An 18,789-nucleotide genomic window follows, 5' to 3' on the forward strand; every position below is an offset into this window, starting at 1 on the left:
AGACAGCGGGATGTAATGCTTTTAACAAATGCTTAGGACGTGTTTAGCCACTTGGTGAAAAGTACAGTTGGGCCTGGTGTAATTTGCATCGTGATCGGTGGTAGACTGTCCATCCGAGCAGAGCTCTGCCTGAAGACACCCAGCAGCATCTGGTACTCTAGTGCAAAATAAAAGAACATTTTCTGTGCTGAAAAGTTTGTCAGTTCTTGAAGATAGCACCCCTTGACTACATTGAACTGTCAGTTTTTCGATGTGGCGACTCACAGTGGCGTTTGTGCCTCGGGGCAGATGCCTCTGGACTCGTAGAAAGTTGGATTTTTTCTTTCTTGTTCTGGACCTAGCTGTGGCCTCCCAAGTACCTTATTAACACAGAGAACCCTGCTGTTATATTCCCAGCTGCTAGTTTTCGTGAGCAAGTCCTCCTGTCCAAGCCCCCATAGAAACCCATGCAATGCAGACTCGGCTGTTACGTTGCAACTTTAGCACTTTTCCCGCGTGCTATGTCGTGAATGTCACTTTGCGATAGAGGCTCACCCCATTAACGCATTTTGACGGCAGAACCAGACTACATTGGCGCTTGGCCGCCCCCTGTGTTTGGTGACTTCTGGCATGCTGCACCCACACCAACACCAAGCACGCTTACGAGCTGCATGAATCTCTTTGCGGCTTTTGGTAGAATTCCATCACCGCAGTACGAGCGCAAGTGACCGAAGGCGTGAAAATGAAACTATGCTGCGGCGAACACCGCACGGGCAGCACTGCACAAGATGCAGTTTTGTGCGCGCTGGCTCCAAGGCATGTTTCTGTCATCCGCATTTTCCTTGTTGCCACCCTGCTTAAGAACACAATTGCTAGGTTCCAATATAGATGAGGACTGTGCAGGATTAAAGCCGGCCACTGCGTGAACAGTGCAGAAGCGCACACGCTGGCCCAAACTTTGTCCGCTCTGCGTGCCCCCCCCCCTTCCCTATCTCTTCACTGCTGCCTCCCTTCCGCCAGCAGCTGCTCAGTCAAATGGAGAGCCATTGCAGGACATTTAGGATTTCCTGTGCACGCAAACGATCGAGAGAAGTTGCAAAACATTGTAAATTTGAAGCATGTTCCCCATGCTAGGAGTAAAACACAAGCAAAAAAACTGCAAGCAACAGCGTACTTTTTTTTCGCACATGCGCTTCCCAGCTACTACGTTTCCCGGCTGATACAGTTTCTTTCCGCGATTCCACGAAAAAACGTGAGAGCAGGGTTCTGCAGTATTTTTCTCAGCCTGGCCATGATTGGTGCTTATTCTCACGGGCGTGCATTGTCCCAGCTTGTGATGGTATTTTGCATAATCAAGGCCTTTTGGGATTACTGTCCTAGTCTACTTATCCTATGAGTACAGTTATGGTATTTCTTCTTGGGATCCTTGCGATGCAACCATGCTGTTTGTGTTAACAGCTTGTTCGTCTGCTTTTCAGCAGTTCTAATGTCCCAGCGTGTAAAGTAAATGTGCCGTTTATGAAAAGGTGCATCTGTATTTACTTGCTTGTTCACCTTTTCGTTTCATTTTAAACTGCAATTTGCATTCTGTGGTGCTCCAAGTGCTTGATAATTTGCACTCCTCCAAAAAAATGTACTATGTGGCTAAACTGCTTCGCTTGGTGATCGCCTACTGCTTAACTATGTGTGAAAGCATTGGTGGGCTCCAGAACCACAGTTCCCTTGATTGTCTGAGTCCAGAGTGCAACCTGTCGCTCCCTGGCATGTGCAGGTGCTGTACGCAGGGGAAGGCGAAAGCAGAAAGCCCGGCGACTGCCCAGACCCTCCTCAGTTCAAAGACGTGAGTACCCTACGCTGGCATTGCCACACTTTCCACGTCATTATTGCAGTCCAACCTGCTGCAACAAATGCTGCTACCAAATTTCTGCCACAACAAAGTATTTCCGGTTCCCCTTCAGCAGACCATGTACAGTGTAATCCACTTATGCCGATACCAGGTAAAATGATGTATCGCATTTACTGATAAAATTCTTTAGATTTATTAATTCTCCCATTGCCCCTATGTAAAAATAGACCATATATAACGATCAGATTATTGGAGAAATAATGGATACAGCGATAGGATTCTGGCTGCCTGGAAGGTGTTTACCACCGAAATTTCACTGAAAGTTCAATAAAAAAAATCAAATACTTCAAAGCAAATGGCGTGAAAACTTCACAAACGGAATGGGGTGGCGAAATCCGTGAGTGGGCATTGCATGCGGTCGTGGGGACCAAGTGATATTATTGTCACAATTGCTGGAGGGAGGAGGGAAAAGCTTGCTTGGCTGCCGCCACGCAACGCTTTCTCACACAACACAAACATAGTTTCCGCCGTTTCCACCCGATTCCACACCGCAAAGTTATTCGTGGTGCCCTTGAATTTCACTGTGGCAAGATTCAGCTGCAGTTTGTCTTATTTTTTCTTGACCACACACATAGCAAAATGGGGGATACATCAGAGAAGAATGTTAAGACGTTTTTTTTTTTTTATGGGAAGTATTCCCTTACGAAATGCAGATAAATACTAGAAAGAGTCTGCAAACTGTTTGCTGAGAGCCTTTCTTGGTGCAGGTGAGCACACTGGAGCACAAGGGTCACGACCTGGTCCCGATCTCGTTCCACATGCCAACCACGTGCGAGCTGTGCCCCAAGCCGCTGTGGCACATGTTCAAGCCCCCACCGGCGCTCGAGTGCCGCAGGTGCCGCCTGAAGCTACACCGGGACCACGTCGACATGCTGGCCCCCTGCAAAGTGGACCCCACCTCAGCCAAGGAGCTGCTCCTGCTGGCGCCCACGCCCGACGACCAACGGCGCTGGGTCGCCCAGCTGAGAATCCGCGTCGACGCCTGCGGCTATGCTGCATCCTCCTCCGCGGCGGCGGCCGCCGGCTCTCCCGGAGCCATCCGCCTCCGCAAGTTCCCCTCAACCGCATCATCGAGCTCCAACACATCGGCCTCGTCGGTGTCGGGGCCTGGTGGAAAGGCTGCAACGTTGCCAAGCCGCAAGTGCTAGTCTCCTCGTGCCCACCTTCGGATTGTCCGAGAGCATTCTCACGCGGTCCAGTGACAAGCACGGCCTTGGGGCCACCGTTTTCAGATGCTCTGGATGCAGCATGGCTTTATAAAGTATTGCTTCCACCTTGGGGCCACGCTCACCCGTGGATGGCGCATGCCTTCTGTACAGCTCAGTAGGGACGTGTTAGGCCTGCTTCTCTTTCGCTGGTGCTCTCACCAAGCATATCGGCCAACTAGGACTCTGAGCAGGGCAGGAGGAGGCATCGTCACGCGCAAGACGGAGCAGTCGATGCTGACTCACCCATGCGTGCCGAGGCTAGCTGCAGCTTGTTTTCCCTCCACGAATCGTTGAATTTGAACATCTTCAGGCTCCAAAGGAAATGCGAACTTTGTACACTGGAGCTGATACCTCCTGTTGCCGCTATTGTTCTTTTTTTTTTGGAGTTCCTTACTGGTGCGTTCTTTTGCAGACTGCCTAAAAAGTCCTGTACATTACGACTTCAGCAACCCCAGCATTAGTTTTCAGTTTGTTTGGCTGAGTTTGGAAGAATCAGATGTCTGCTGCGTTGAATCGAAGTTGCTCGCTCGGTTTTGCTCTCATCTGGTTAATCTACAACAGCGTAAGCAGCAAGATAGCCTCGACGGGTTATGGTTGTTTTGTTTTGTCGTTACAGCAGTTTTGAAGTTGCTCTGGTAAGCTGTCATGTGAGGTGCTGAATGTTGCTGGTTCTGGATACTGAACAGTAGATTCTCATTGCTGACATAGGGCATGTTTTTGCGCCACAGTCATTGGAAATACAGGAGCTCTGTATGTTGGCAATCGTTTATGGCTTACTGTGCGTGTCAAACTTGCAGCAGAAATTGGGCTGCTTTTTTAATAAACCATCGAGGTTCTTATCAAGACTTGAAAAGTATGCAGTGCTCACCTGTGGTGTGGGAGTCATTAAGGTGCACATTCCATCAGTACCAACTCCAGTGCCTTGGTGAGGTGCCAGTTTATGTGAGTTTTATCAAATCATGTAGGTGGGAAGCATACTGGCCTCGTGACTTGGTCATGCAGCTGGGACCTTGCAGTTGCTTATCAGCATACTCCCCTTGTTATCAATTGGTCAGCTGCTGATTGCACTTGGCTGATGCTGCTGGGTTCTTGTGTGTGACTCGGGTGACAGCAGCATTGTTCCTAAATGGGGTGTAGGCATACTACCGTATAAACGTGTGTAACGGCCGCACTTTTTTTTCCCGATTCGAGGGTGTTTTCGGGGTGCGGCCCATACACGCGATGTGCGAAAAAAAAAATTATTTAAAGTTTGGTTGGTTTGGTTTATTGGGGTGTAACATCCTAAAGCGCCTCAGGCTATGTGGAGGAACGCCGTAGTGAAGGGCTCCGGAAATTTCGACCACCTGGGGCTCTTTAATATGCACCCCAGGTGGTCGAAATTAAAAACACACCAATCAGGGAATTAGCGGCATTTATTCTGCCTTCAATTGTCCCTCGTGGAGTATTTCGACTCTGAGCTGGTGCTGTGCTCTGGCGCATCCCACAAGAAGCCGCGCAGCATGTCCGCTGTCAACGCGCCGCCGTTATTCTGCACTTCTACCAGTGCGGTGGCAGCACACGAAAGCCACATCCACCACAACTACGGCAAACACACTAACACGCCACAAAAGCAACAAATGGCTGGAGCTGGCGATAATAGACACCTTTAGCATACCGTGTACTGTGTTAGCGTTACCGGAGTACCAGGAGCCCACCCACCACCGGTGAGCACGCGCTTATTGATCCCGATGCTGCAGGCGTGCACGCAGCTGCCGGGTATATGTGGCGCCATCTGGCACCGTCAAGACGATCTGTGCATGCACATTGGCTGCACGCGGGCTCCCGGTACGCCGGTACTGGTAACGGTAATCCGGTACACGGTATGCTAAAGCTGTCTACTGAGCCGGTGTAGATAGCGGGAGGTTGCGGTGGAGGAAAAAGTTGATGATTATGATGATGATTGCGACCTCGGGCACCATCCATGGACGGCACTTAGAAGTTCCTGTGCGCGTGCGTGGCCTCCACGATGAAGCGCTCCGCTATCAAGCGCACCGTTGCTCGCAGCCAAAGCTGATTGCGGAGGCCATGGCGCGTGCTTTTAGAAGGCTATTCCCACCTGGGTCATGGAAAGTTTGGGTGCGGCCCTTACATGGATGGATTTTTTTTTTTAAACATTTCCTTCGGAAAAACGGGGTGCGGCCCATACACGGATGCGGTCCTTGTACGCGTTTATACGGTATGTTGCCTGGTAGTTTAGCTAACATGTGACGCTATGTTTCTGACCGCTGAGGTTTCAGGTTGACTACTGAATTTTATTTTATTTTATGCTGTGGTACCCTGCTGACACCCTGCCGTCGCACTACTGCTGTTGGTTTTTAAGATGTCGCTCGTTGGTATCACGCCTTCGAACATTGTTGGCGTAGCACTAGTGCGGGCCCAGCTTTGGCACCCCTGGTTGTGTTTGGTTAGCTTAGGTGTAGCTTGATGCTTGTTGGTCAGTATGCAAGTCATTGCAGTGGTCGGAGCATTTTGCCATCGGGACAACACACGTACCTTAACATGCGCTTTCCGTGATTCTTGATTTCACCGTGGCTGGTGTCGGCCTAGACCATGCACAGGGCGAAACAAAAACCCTCGCACTTGCATCATCACTTTGGAAGCCATGCTGTGTCAAGGTCATGGCTTTGTTTCGCAGTCTGTCAAGCTTTGGCTTTTGAGTAATTGTATGCGCTTCCAAGCCACTAGTACTACTAGCATGCCATGTCCTGCTAACAGGATCGTGAAGGTGCTTGGGCCCATTGTGGTATAAGCCTTGGAGCAGTGTTTTGCTGCGCCATATAGCTTCAACTGCAGTCAACGGCTCGGTCTGTCTCAAAACCTAGTGATGTCTCATCGCTAGTGTACATTATTGTAGCAACATTTACTACCATATTGATATCCCATGTTGAAGTGGCCCTTTGCGGTTTTGGCACATTATATAGACTGCCAGCTCAAGATCATTAAGCCTTCTCTTGTGCCATGGTGGCAACTAGTCCTTATGGCATTGGATATTTATCGTGCTAGCATTGCAGTTCTCATTTTGTTGCGCGGAAATAAGGATGCATCAGCATTGAATTTTTTTTTTTATTCCTATCTTACAAAAAGGCCAAGTAGTACTTGCACACATTTTTGGTGTTACTGAATCAGAGTTGTTCGTCAGTTGCAAGAGTGACTTTATGATATGATTATCACTGCATGTAGTATTCGTCACACGTAAGCACCCGTGGGTGATTCACGCCTGCTGTCTGCCTATACGTCTTGCTTTTTTATTTCGCACTTTAAGCCACTGGGGAAGCAGTTGCATTAGGTTATCACTTACACTTTAATGCAGTCTATTTATAAATGTACAGAAGATTGAAAAGTTGCTAGTGAGTTGATGACTTAGCCTGGCTTTCCTTGTTGTGGCTGTCAAACTTCAGCTTTGTGAGTGTGTCTTTCTGTTGGAAGGGAACATGCCTGCAGTGATCGGAGCTGAACAAACGGTTTTCTGTATTTTTTTTCCCTTCCTTTTTCCTGCCAGGCTGGGCTCTTAAGAAGCTGTCACCTGTTTGCTGAGGTTGGTAATCTTTTCTACAGCATTACGTAGTGGTGGATGAAGAACATGTTTCCTAACCTGTGCGCAGTATGTGGAGCTTTCCTCAAGTTCGCCATGCGTTTATGAAGTGTAGTAGCATTGTACAGTTGTCTCAGTGGCCCTCTTTTTTTTTTTTCACACTAATGTCAAGCATTGTCTAGAGGCATTATACTCTCCGCTAGTAGCTAGACAGCCGACATCAGCTTCTGCTTGTGCAGTTTATTGCTGCACGAAGTTTTTATTGCGACCTCGAATCGTACTGCACGGTGCTTTTTGTCTCTTCTGCGAAGAGGGCTAGATGGTTCCTGTGTGCTCATACCTGTCTTCAGTTGTGCATTAGTGTAAGCGCTTCCAAATGCAGTTGTTTCCTTCTGCTGTCTGTGTCCACGCTTGCTCATGTAAATGTTTTCCTATGTATGTAAGTGTGGGTTGTATATCAAGGTTCATAAAATCGCAGTGGCGTTCTTAGCTCAGTGCTGAAAATGCTCTTGCTCTTTCTGTGGACGCATTGCTGACCAGACGTAGCGCTAAAAATGTATATGGTCCTGTTGACTGATTGGCACATTCAGAAAAGTAAAGTAGCGTTTATAGCATATGTGAGATTGGCGAACTCTTCCCGAGAAAATTTTTTTTGCCATTAAACACACCAGTGTGTAATGTTTCTTTTAATTAATTGCCCACCATGCTACAATTAATTGGAGTTAGCTGTTGCCTTATCATTCAGAACCAAAAGCGAATTCAGATTTGAGGTTGCTGCTGTCTAATGTGCTGTGCTGTTGCTGCTGTAGTGTGTTTCAAATGCTTACAACCACTGGAGGCAATTCTCAAGTGACCAGTCGTGGGTACTTCAATTTAGTGGGGCTAAGCGTGACAGCACAGGCAAGCGTTATACTTTTGACGATAAAGAGTAGCATAAAAGAAGCTTTTGCACCTGTGTAGACTGTCTGGCACCCACAAAGTCTTTTAGTACAAAGGCAGAGTTTACTCTCGTTAAACCCTTTGCTGTTTGCTACTAAGGTAACATTTCAGATTGTGGCCGATTGGCGTCACTTACCTTGTTGCTTGCATTGTTTGCTATGGATGTGGCACCTCATAGCTATGATCACACTGTTACAACCTTAATTGGTTGGACTGCTCAGAAATCTGCCCATTCAACTTTTCCTTGAATGTATGGTGTTTTACCGCATGACATCGTAGCATGCTCTGTTCATCCGCCGCTCATTATTTGTTAATGCGTTGTTAGTTGATTGTCTTTAGAGGAAGACGATAACTTGTGCCATTGCGTCCACCATGGGTGAACAAAAAGAAAAAAAAAAACCTGCCCGGTTTCCCATAGAATTGTTGGATGTGTCCCCTCTCCATAGCTAACCAATGACTGCTCAAGCCTGCATCCAGTGTTTGTAGTTGTCCCAGCAACTTTGCTCAAGAGCCTTCCAGGCGTCTTTTCCAAGTGCCTTGTTTTCTTCAAACTCTGTGACTCTTGGGGAAACCACATGTGGTACATGTAAACCCACCTGAAACCCTGAAGTGCCCATATTTAAAAACAAAAAAGGAAAACGAGTAAGCAACATTTTGGTTCTAATCTTAACAGTAAGGTGCTTTGCGGGGAAGGATTTGTGTCGATAAGGCTTTCCCTCGGAAGAAGTTTTCAACGTAGCAAAGGGAAATATAATTGCGCCATTGTCGAATTCATTGCTGCCTTCAATAGGTCTCCTGAAAGTTGCAAAAAGTAGCTTCCTCGAAGCCCAGCAAGGAAGTGTACACACTGTATTGTTTTATCATGCAGAACGTTTGTAGAGTTCCCTTTATAAAACTTTGTGTGGAGAAAGTTCACTCTTTTGTACATAGCCACATCATGTATGAGCTTATGGTTGTTTGTAGTGGAATATTTCTTGTTTCATTGCCGTGCAGTCTTTTCGAGACAAGCTGTTAAAATAGCATAGAGAAAAACACAAAGATGATGTAGTGCCCAATGTTACCTTTGCCAAGATGTCTTTTGCGAGTCTTACGAAGGTGTGAAATAATTTGTAGGCTTTTAACTTTTTTTAAAAAAGAACTTCGTTCGAGTTGACTGTTCTGTGACACTCCTACGGTGCTGTTGTTTGGTAGTGCAGAAGTGTTCTTTCAACTGAGGAACAAGGCGTTTTTTGCGCTAAACATGCCGATGAAACTTTGCACTCTCAGATTTGTCAAAAGGCTGAGCTTGTCACTGATATCACGACTTCGTTTGTCTTCGGACTGCAACTTGTTGCGCAGGTTTATTTTTTATTTTTTAACTGTGCTGCAGTGTCTCTGTGGTGCTGCTTGTTCTCGCCTCTCCTCGCCAACCCTTGTGTGCTGAGTAGTGTGCCAGCATCCTCTCCTGTTTTTTAACTTCAGTGCAGTATGTTCTTTTTCTTTTCATTTATGCTGAATCGCTAAAAAACGTTTCATTCCGTCTGGCTGGTACCATGTTGTTTAGGTGCATATGAGCGTTTAAATAAAACCTTTTTTGGGTCTACGAGGCTGGTGTGCGTTTCTTTTTTTTGCCAAGAGTTTGCCTCATGGTGCTTTTGAGAAAAGGAAAACTTGCTATAGTGTGAAACAATGGCAAAAAGAAAAACAGCAGCTTGAAGGACGCTTTGCTATTGTCCTAACCAGTCATAGCAGTAAAATATAATATTAAATAGTTTAGAGTGAAAATTCTTGGACTTCTAATTTAACTTTTTGTTTGGATAACAAGAAAAGGTTTAACTATGGACTACCGTATACACTCAAATAAGGGCCGCGCTCGTGTAAGGGCCGCTCCCCCCAACTTGGCAGTCCAAATTTTGAAAAAAAAAAAAAAAATTCTCGCCAGCAAACGCCAGTGATGTTGCGTCTTGTGTACGGCGCATTTTCACATGGCGCGTGAAGGCTTGTCTTGCAGAAGCTCGTAGACATCTGCCGGTCATCCCCGGCAGTTTAACAAGCATGCTGCAACCACTGGATGTGTCTATTAATAGGCCGTTTAAGGCAGAATTCAGAGGCCAGTACTCTGAATGGATGGCTGCGGGCCACCACGAGAAAACGCAGTGGCGCACGTGTGGTGTCCATGGACATTAATGTAAAGAGTTTTAAGGTCAACGGGATTTCCATTGCCATGGACGGCACTGAGGACGATTGGATACATGAACGTGCAGATGACCTGAGCAGCGGCGACAAGCCCAGCCTGAGCAGCGATATCGATGAAGACATCTAGCGAGGATGTCCACAGCTAGACGCCAGATGTCCCATCGTTAGGTATATATGGCACGATTAAGTAGGTTTTTCCATATGTGGATCGAAAATTGAACAAAAATTTCACACTTCGGTGGAAGGTCGATCAAAATCGATCACTTCGATCAAAATCGAAGAAAAAAAAGTGCGGCCCTTAGACGAGTGTATACGGTATTTCCTTGTCACCGAGGAACAGGGTGTGGCGGTCATAAATTTGGCCAGAGCTTCACTGTAGACATGAGCTGAATCTGACTATATATCTTCCTTTTGACAAAATGGCATTTTTCCTTGTAGAGGAGTGCCATTTTGTCTCACCTTTAGGGATCACCGAAAGTTTTTACGCTAACATTTTTCTCACTCTGAGTTGATCATTTTGCCCTCACCATTTCACTTGCTAACTGTTCTGTTGGCTTAGTTCATAGAGTGACTGTGCTGGTGTTGCTTTATTCTGGGGTTTGAGCCTCAAAACAAGAATGAAGTCTTCTTCCACTGCGAAGGTAGGAAGCTTTGAGAAAGCTACGTAAGTTTCCTTTGGAGGTGAATGGCCACTTTCAGGCAGGTGTTAATAATTGCTGTTGCACCTTTGTTTCATATAGGTTTGCAAGCTGACTGGTCTTTAGCCTTAGCCAGCAGCTCCATATATGGCTTACGCTGGTGTCATTGTACCTACCAGGTTGGTGGACGAAAAGCACCTGCACTGTGTGAACATCTTGAAAGCTGGGTGTGGTGTCTCATCACGGTGCCCATAGCACCTTATACAAGCCGATTTAGGGGCATTGTCGCGAAGCAATGACATTATGTGAGGGTGATTCCTTCTCGCCTTGCAAAACATTGCTTGCATGTCATTCAAGATGCTACGAACAATGTGTTGTCTGTTGATAGCGTGTGAGGGTGTTATGAGGCTTGGCAACTAGCCGAGACAGACTGGTTTAAAACTTCCACCTGTCTCGGCATCCTGTAACGAAGTTTGTCAAGCCATTTTCTGCACAATCTGTTGGACAGTCATTCTGCATTATTTAAAGGGACACTGAAGGAAAAGTAACAGAAACGAGAAGCGATGCTAGGCTGTTAGATTATCCTCCGGGAACACAATAAATAATTTTTTTAGGTGCAAAAAGATGGCTACATTGCTGAGAAAAGTGCAAATGAAATCCCTTCGTTCTACCGCATTTATACCCCCATTGAATGCTTGTGATGTGACATCATCCCTCTAGCAAATCGGGCAACATGGCAGATCTCTTGACCAGTCAAACAAAATAACCGAGAACAAAGCTGCATTTCCCATTGATCACGCTGGCCTTTGCTGCAGTGTTCATCAACAAATGGCACCGTCATAATTTTCGTTGTGAAGTCTGTTTTATCACTCTTCGTGCTTATACCCGCCTCACTATTCAGGAAAGTGCAACAGCCCTGAGAGCTTGTGCTGAGCTTGTGCTTCTGGAGTTGTTGCAGTTGTTGCGCACGATGGACTCACACACGCTGACTGGCAGGCATAAGAAGCATGGAGCGCAGCGTGTTGAGCGGCGTAAGCGAGCGTACGAGAAGTAGAGCGGAGAATGAAACAGAGCGCAGCGAAGGATGGAAGACTGCGATAGCGAGGAGAAAGCAGAGGAGGAGGGACTCCGTCTCTGTCACCTGTTTTATTCGCACTAGCTAACATACCGCAGCTGGAGTACCGGGATCCTGCCCACTGCCAGTGAGCACGCGCTGATTGGTCCTGATGTGGCAGGCGTACACGCAACTGCCTGGCGTCATCTGGCGCCCACAAGGTGATCTGCGCATGCGCACTAGCAGTGGGCGGGCTCCCGGTACTCCTGCAACGGTAGCGGTAACACGGTACACTAAAGGTGTCTAGTATCGCCACTCTACTGTCATGCCTCGCCAGCCGGGGGACAGGCAGCTGTGCTGTATGTTTCAACCGTTGCATACGCTCATGCGTTCCACTTGTTATTGAGGTGAAAGCCTTACTAGCCGAGAGATAGTTCCAAAAAGATGACGTCACAACAGCCGTCGTCTAGCATTAAAAAATTACAGGCCAGGACCACGTGCAGGAGCGGGACCGCATCAGCGCGCTCCTCAGGAGCTGAGCGAAGGTCGCCCTCCGCCTAACCCCTAGCACCTCTACTGCCCGGCTCCTCAGCCTCGGTACCAGCAACACGTTTGAGGAGCGAGGAGCTGGCAAAAGCCACCCTAACCGCACAGCACAGACCTACGCTATCTCACCATCTTTACCATCCCTAAAAACATGCGCCCCGAGCACGACGGTGAACGCAGGGCAGCCCGCGCCAAAGCCCTGCACAAGCTTTACGGCGACAGTTCTACGTGGACGTGGCAGCGTACTCGTCGAGCTCCCGCATGGTCCTCGCCCATCGCGGGCTCCATCACCACAGACGCATCAGAAATGGCAGAGAAAGCAGCCATTGCGCTCGCTCATCTCCACCTCTGCCACCAAATATCTCCGACTCAAAATCCGCCCCATCCAATTTCGCCAAAGGCCTGATATCCACAGCGGTACGGCTTCTACGCGTGACGCTTGGCACCCCACTCGCCCCGTAACCCTCATCTGGATTCTCGCACGCAGTCTACCGGATAACGATCGAGGTCTCACTTTCCGGGCCGGAGTTGGACCCCCTCCGCCATCCCAGGAGCGTCTGTTTACCTTCAGAGATATCCTTTCCCACTACCGAGATGTTTACGCACCACCGCGGCATCCCTCCCTAACCCTAACCCAGGCCTAGCTCCCACTGGCACCGACTCCAGACCCATACTGCTCAATCCCTACCCTATGGTCCATGCCCGCTACCCCGATCAATTCCTCTCATCCAGTAAGCTCTGCGGGAAACCGGGAGACTTTCTTCACATCATGCTTTACCTTCCCATAACGTTACCCTCCATCCCCAACCACGGCGGAGTCTACGCTGCTGCTGACCACCGCCGGAATTACCGACGCCTTGAAGCGGATAGCACTCCAAGGGCTAAGAGTTGCCTCGTGCCACCCTCCGTCTGCATTGCTTGGCAATCGATGTTTTCACCACCACCACCCACCGACGAATGCGTCTCATCTTGGATTACTTTTTTCTTTTTTTTTGCGGGATTGAGTCCGCGCCGCACTCCGACCCCTTCGCCTACATCGTTGAGATTCCATCCCCTAGCCACCGCATGGCCAAATTTCCCCGAAACCTGTGGTAATTTGGAACTGTTCTCCTGCCCCGTTGCCATTCAGTTCCCCCGTACATACCCCTCTTCCCCAACGTGGTGGGCCTGCAGCCATGGCCGGTCTCGACGCACGTGCTCGCTAGGTTAACCTCGATCGGACCAGCTGCAGATGGACAAATCGGCTCTGGTGACCCTGGAGCGCAGGATATTCTCGGCGTATCATGTTGCGTCGTAATAAAGTTTTCTTCCTTCCTTTCCTTAGAGAACCAATTAATGAGTCCGTCGTTCGCGACTGATGTCGCGTACGCGAGCCTCATGACGTCGCCGGAGGCCGGATTTCGCACGAGAGACCGGCACCGGACGTCGCTGCGAGGCACGGGAGTGTGAAGTAAAGAAAAATTATTTGTCACAGTAAATTATCGGCTCGTTTTTGAGGACTTGTACGCGGCATGAACGCCCAACGCACGCATTTTATAGCCACCATCAAAACCATTGTGGGAACCCGGCCTTTAGGGTTACTGTGTGCTTTACAGAGCAAGAAATAGGCGCTTTCTAGATATGAAACAAAAAAAAAAGGCTCACTGGACGGTTACCGCTGTGGAACGCGAGATTCAGTGGCAGCTGCAGGCAGCTGCAGGTAAATACATGTGCACAGGTATTTTCATTCACAATTACTGAAGTAAAGAATTAGAGAGCGACATGCATATTTATTTATTGTAGCAAGTTTCATCGAGTTCCATTATCTAAAACTCTGGTGCATGCTTTTTTTTTGCTGTACGTATAGCATTTGTGACGCGATTTCTGTATCAAGCGAAGCATTATCGCTTCGCTCCCTCTCACTCTATCACTTTCGGCCACGTGGCATAGTTTCGGTTTCTGTTCGGCTCAAAATGCTAAATAATGCTAGGATTAGGCTGGAACATTATTTGAAGAACAAATATACGCAATTAAGTGTATGCTGGGACATCAGAAGGAATTCTAGAGCGCAAATAACCACACAAATTTCTGTCGATCTTCTTTCAATTTATGATTTTTTCTAACCATTTTTTGTCACGCATATATCCGTCCCGTGCCTTTTTTCGCTTGGTGCAGAAGAAAAATCAACTTCACGGGTGCGAATTAATGTTACGTGCCTTTTATCTTGCTGCCCGTAGGCGTGCCCAAGTCTTTTCTTAAAGAGGAGAGGGATGATGTTCAAGGCAAGAGCCTTCTAGGTAGCAGGGAGCAATATGGGACGTCTATTAGGGGGGAATATCTCCTCTTGTTCCCACTCTGCGCACGCTTGTTTTCATCAGTCTCGCGCCACCATGAATACGAAACTGAAAACGAAATTAGGAAAAGTTAAAGATAGTGTGGAAATGAGTATTATGAGTGAACTTTAGACGCGTGGACGCACTTGCTAGGTAGCGCTGCGCTCGCTTGTGTTGACGAACGCTTCGGTTCGAGGATGCTTGCGAGAAAGCTGCTTTGCTGCCTCCTGCCGGCGAAAACTTGTCCCTTGCTTGTAACCCATAGTTGTGTGCCGCTTGCTCACCGTTCATGGTAATCGTGCTGGTGGTGTGTGTGCTTGTCGCCGTTTTCTCCAACACTGCCATGAGCGTCTGCCCGTGACTTGAAGTCGACGGGACGCGTCGGAAACGAAAAGTGATTGCTCACACTGCTTGGCAAGGTCAGTAGAGGCACCCTTTTTGCAAGTCAGCAGGCGTCCGGGATAAACACCGTCCACTCTCCTCGTTATAATGGCGACCTCTGTGCACTTGTGCTCGCGTGAGAAGTCATTGTTTGCTTCTTGTTCTGCCTAAGCGCGCCGCGTACGACTCGCCGGAGTGGGCTGGCACCCTCGTACGAGTCCGGGGCCCGAGTCTGCACGCCGCTGACAAGGCTGGAGCGGCCTTGTTGACACTCGGAGTCGTCGGTCAGGATGGTTAGGCCTAAGATGCCGCCGAGAAAAGCCGTCACACGGCTGCTCCTGCATCCCGGAGCACCAACCCGCGTTCGGGCCTCGGTCGCGAATGCAGCCGCAGTGTCCCGCGAGATGCCAGCCGCCGTCCGAGGGTCGGCTTCGAGCAACGCCTGTCGGCGTTGCGGCGCGGGCCGGCGCGTTTTTCTCGCTCAACAACTCCCCCTCCTCACTTTCTGCGCGTCGTGCGAGGTGCAGAAGAAGAGTAAAAAGCCATCGAGCATCCCGGCTGTCTGATGCCGTGGACCCATTTCTTAAATAATTTAAGTAGCCAAACGTCCCGTGTCAAGTTGCTGTGCCCTCCTCCCCCGCGAGCGCCTCGCGTCGCAGGTCACGACGCTTTGTGCGGTCTCAATCGCGTGCCAAGTGACCGCGACGACTGTTGAACCTATCGGGGGGGCCTTCATAACCGCGCCGTCTGCGAGCAGGGCAAACAGCTGACAGCTTTGCATCGCATTAACGCTGTCTTGGCGCGCAAAACTCGCCTCCGTGGCCACAGTGCCTCGTGGGTCGCAATAACTACGCCGCTGGTGTTGCGCCAAGATCTCCGTACTCGCTGCAAGCGTTTTTGTTTGTTTGCTTATTTGGTGAGTACAGGAGCCAGTCAGACTTCGCGCCTCTGTTGTGTCAGGCCGTGGGCTTAACTAGTTCTTAATCAAATAGCACTTTAAGAAACGTAGTCTGTCTGGCTAGGGCTTCGCAGTTCGGCGCCTTTTGTGTTGGTTCGCAGTTGCTGTCTGGTAAGCGTTGTTGGTGCGTACGCGCGAGACGCCCAAATTGGTGGCCGTGCTAGCACAATAAGCCCCTTTGCCAAGGACGTTTCGTCACTTTTTTTTCGATGCGGCAGCGCGCGCGCGAGCTGAATGGTTTCAGCCGCGAACGCTGCCTGTGTGTTATTGGAATTCGCATCGTCTCTGATGCACGGCGGATGGCGCAACTGTTTGCTCTATTGTGGTGAAAGGACGCAGTTCCCGTGTCATGTCTGGCGTTGTACGTTTCACGCCCCTCTGTATCGTTATTTGCCTAACGAGCGCATCAACTTTTCGTAAAGGCAGCCTGTCGCACCTCATGAACCGCGCAAGCGATCCCGCTACTGAAAGATTTGCCCTTATTCGCCATGTGTCATTAAGCGTGCTGTCAGCAGTAAGTGATTGTGAATGGGGAAAACCTGGGTTTTTGTGTGTCACTATGGACGTGTCTGTATTGTTGCTTGTTGTGACGGGTGCGGTGTAAACAGCTTTTATGCAGTCAGCAGGCACATTTTTGCATCCAGTCGCAGTGGACATTTTATTTGATTTTTGAGGTTCGCTCTTAGAGGGGTGCTGGTTCTTCCATCTGATTTCGCTTTTCAGCTGTCAGTAAAATATTGCAAAACGAACAAGTTTCTGACAGTCCAGAATGCAAAATTTTCATTGATATTGGAGTTAAAGGTTTTGCTGTAGTCTTCCATTAGCCTCACGGTGTGGCTGTGCAATGTTACTAGATTCCAGTTTCTTTGATTCTTTCGTTTGCGGTACCATGTGTGTATAGCTGTGGCCGTAAATAACAGCAGTGTGTGTCAGCAGAGCTGGCGTTTAGTCGTGACTAGTTGGAAACAAGGTGCACGAGACAGACACAGGACGAAGAAAAATGGGCATGGGGCTGGGCAGTGTGTCATGCGTTGACTCAGATGACGCACTTGCCAGCAATGCTTTCGGCTGGCAAGTGCCAAGCAGCTGTGCGGTTATGGAAAGCAATTAAGTGCATGGTCAGACGATGTAATTCATAATTGGCTTGGAGTGGTGTCGGAGCCTGCAAATGTGCCATGAATCAGATGGGCATGTTGGAATCACGGGGTAGTTGTCACTGTTGTGTGCTGAGTGCTGCTGGCTTTATGTAGTGGCCGGATTGAGTAAGCTTGTTTTGAAGTACGGCCATACAGTAGGCTAGGTGTAGTTTGTGTTTTATGTATTTCAAGCTTTGTCAAAGTGCACTTGCTGTAAGTGGAAAGCCTTTGGTGTGTACTGATGGTTGCTGCATCAGGCCACAAGCGTGGCAGGCAGCCGATTTTCATTATTTCCACCTCTAGTTGTCCAGGCTGTCTAATGGCCTGGAAAACGTGCAAGCGAAATCTTGTGCTTGGGGAGAAATCAGGTAGTCATCTGGGATACCATTAAAAAGTTAGCAGAATCTGTCTAATTAACTACCCGAAATTAACTCTGGTTTGCTTTGAATTACGATGGTAGATGCCCAGCATGTTATCCACGCACCTTGGCATGACATCTTTTCGCTTTGCACGCATGAAAATTGTTGGCATCAAAATTCGTGCCATCAAATTCGCTCTGTAAACTTGGCAGTTTTAGCTATGATGGCAAGGTCACCAAAATCTGTTACTTCTTGCTACTGCTCCACGGCAGTGCTGCCATAGGCGTCAAGAGTCAGCATAGGGTGCCTCGTTAAAAGCCTGAAAGAATGCGTGCTGTGGCTTTTTTTTTTATCGCTGTGTTTTGTGGAAACTCGTTTCTCAATTCGAACTATCTATTTTTATATCAGAACTGCTTGCAAATATTCACTTATTTGCAGCCAATTTTTATTACTCTTATCCAGATCAAAATTAGAAATTTGATATTCACACACACTTACTGGAAACATCAGATGGTCGGAAGGAAAGGAACAGGGCAGCTGCCCTTATTAAAGAACAGGAAAAGGAGAAGCAATGGTTTCTTCACAAGTCAGGTCGAATGTGACTACCTTCAGGGAAACACGAAGAACATCTGTTTTCACTGCAGCATTTGCTCTTTCTGTCGGTATTTTATTTGCTGTGAATGGATAATGTATACTGTCCATTATCATGGCTACTCCATTTGTCTGCCTCTCCAGTGTTCCAGGAATTTATTCTCGAAAAAGCCCAGGAGACCATAGAAAGAGAAAAGTCTAACTAGAAAGCAGTAGCTTCCTAGGTACCCTGTCGTTCTGAGACATAACTCCGCTTCACTGTGGCATAGTAGTGCTCATATGCGTGCATATACTGTTGAGTGTGAAGTTCTTAGGCTCACACTGTATATGAGAGGGCTTAATTAAAACTTTCACACTGAAGGTATTGCCGATATTGGTGATGTGCACTGTATTGTGTGTAAAGCGCTGTGCCTTGAGAACAAACCTAGGTGCAGTGTGCCGAATGAATCGTGATCATGCATGCTCCGTACTTTTCTGCTTTGTAGTGAGATATTCCTTTACATTTGGCTTATGAATATATAATTCGCTAGGCCCTTTACTCAGAACCATGAATCAAGCTAGTTTTATGCTGCAGAGGAAAGTGCACAGGTAAAATTTCTTTGTCCGCAAGCACGGTTTGCTTTTCGTTCGGGTCTGACTGTACATCAAATTTCCCCATGCAGTGCGGTATCCCTGGGGCCACTGAAAGAGTCGTAGAGGCGTGGCATTGAAGTAAATATTGGAGGCCGGACTGATGCAGTTATTTGCGACTGAGCAGGCTTCTTGCAATGATGGTATATGAGGAGTGTGGTCTAACTTTGTAGGCAACCTTACTGGAATTTGTGCATGCCACATTGTGGATTCCTCATTGTGGACATGTCCTGACCAGAATTGGTCAGCAAAGTTGCTTCCGTGTTGCAAAGAAAACTGCTTGCCGTCAAAGGAATGCAATAGGGCAAGCGGCAGTGAGCTGGATTATTCTCGTGACTTGCGGTAAATTTGAATTGTCCTCCTAACACCTTGTTCGTGGCATGTGTGCAAAGTGCAGTCGTAGCAT

The 18,789-nt window shown here is 48.2% G+C and overlaps 2 protein-coding genes across 5 annotated transcripts in view; both read left to right on the plus strand.

The window, feature by feature from the left end:
- Rok (Rho associated coiled-coil containing protein kinase) overlaps window positions 1-9,185 on the plus strand; it is a 54,027-nt gene extending 44,842 nt beyond the window's left edge. The window contains exons 20-21 of the mRNA XM_089552787.1: window positions 1,751-1,819; window positions 2,593-9,185. Of these exons, the coding sequence (XP_089408913.1) occupies window positions 1,751-1,819; window positions 2,593-3,033 (510 nt within the window). The 3' untranslated portion in view covers window positions 3,034-9,185. The remainder of the gene's footprint in view (window positions 1-1,750; window positions 1,820-2,592) is intronic.
- A 5,370-nt stretch (window positions 9,186-14,555) lies between these two features.
- HUWE1 (HECT, UBA and WWE domain containing E3 ubiquitin protein ligase 1) overlaps window positions 14,556-18,789 on the plus strand; it is a 142,600-nt gene continuing 138,366 nt past the window's right edge. For all 4 annotated transcript variants that reach the window (XM_089552788.1, XM_089552791.1, XM_089552790.1 and 1 more), the window contains exon 1: window positions 14,556-14,747. The gene's annotated coding sequence lies outside the window, so the exon portion shown is untranslated. The remainder of the gene's footprint in view (window positions 14,748-18,789) is intronic.

This window comes from Amblyomma mixtum, chromosome 7 (assembly GCF_055824585.1).
Source record: "Amblyomma mixtum isolate Tamu chromosome 7, ASM5582458v1, whole genome shotgun sequence".
Taxonomy (NCBI): domain Eukaryota; kingdom Metazoa; phylum Arthropoda; class Arachnida; order Ixodida; family Ixodidae; genus Amblyomma; species Amblyomma mixtum.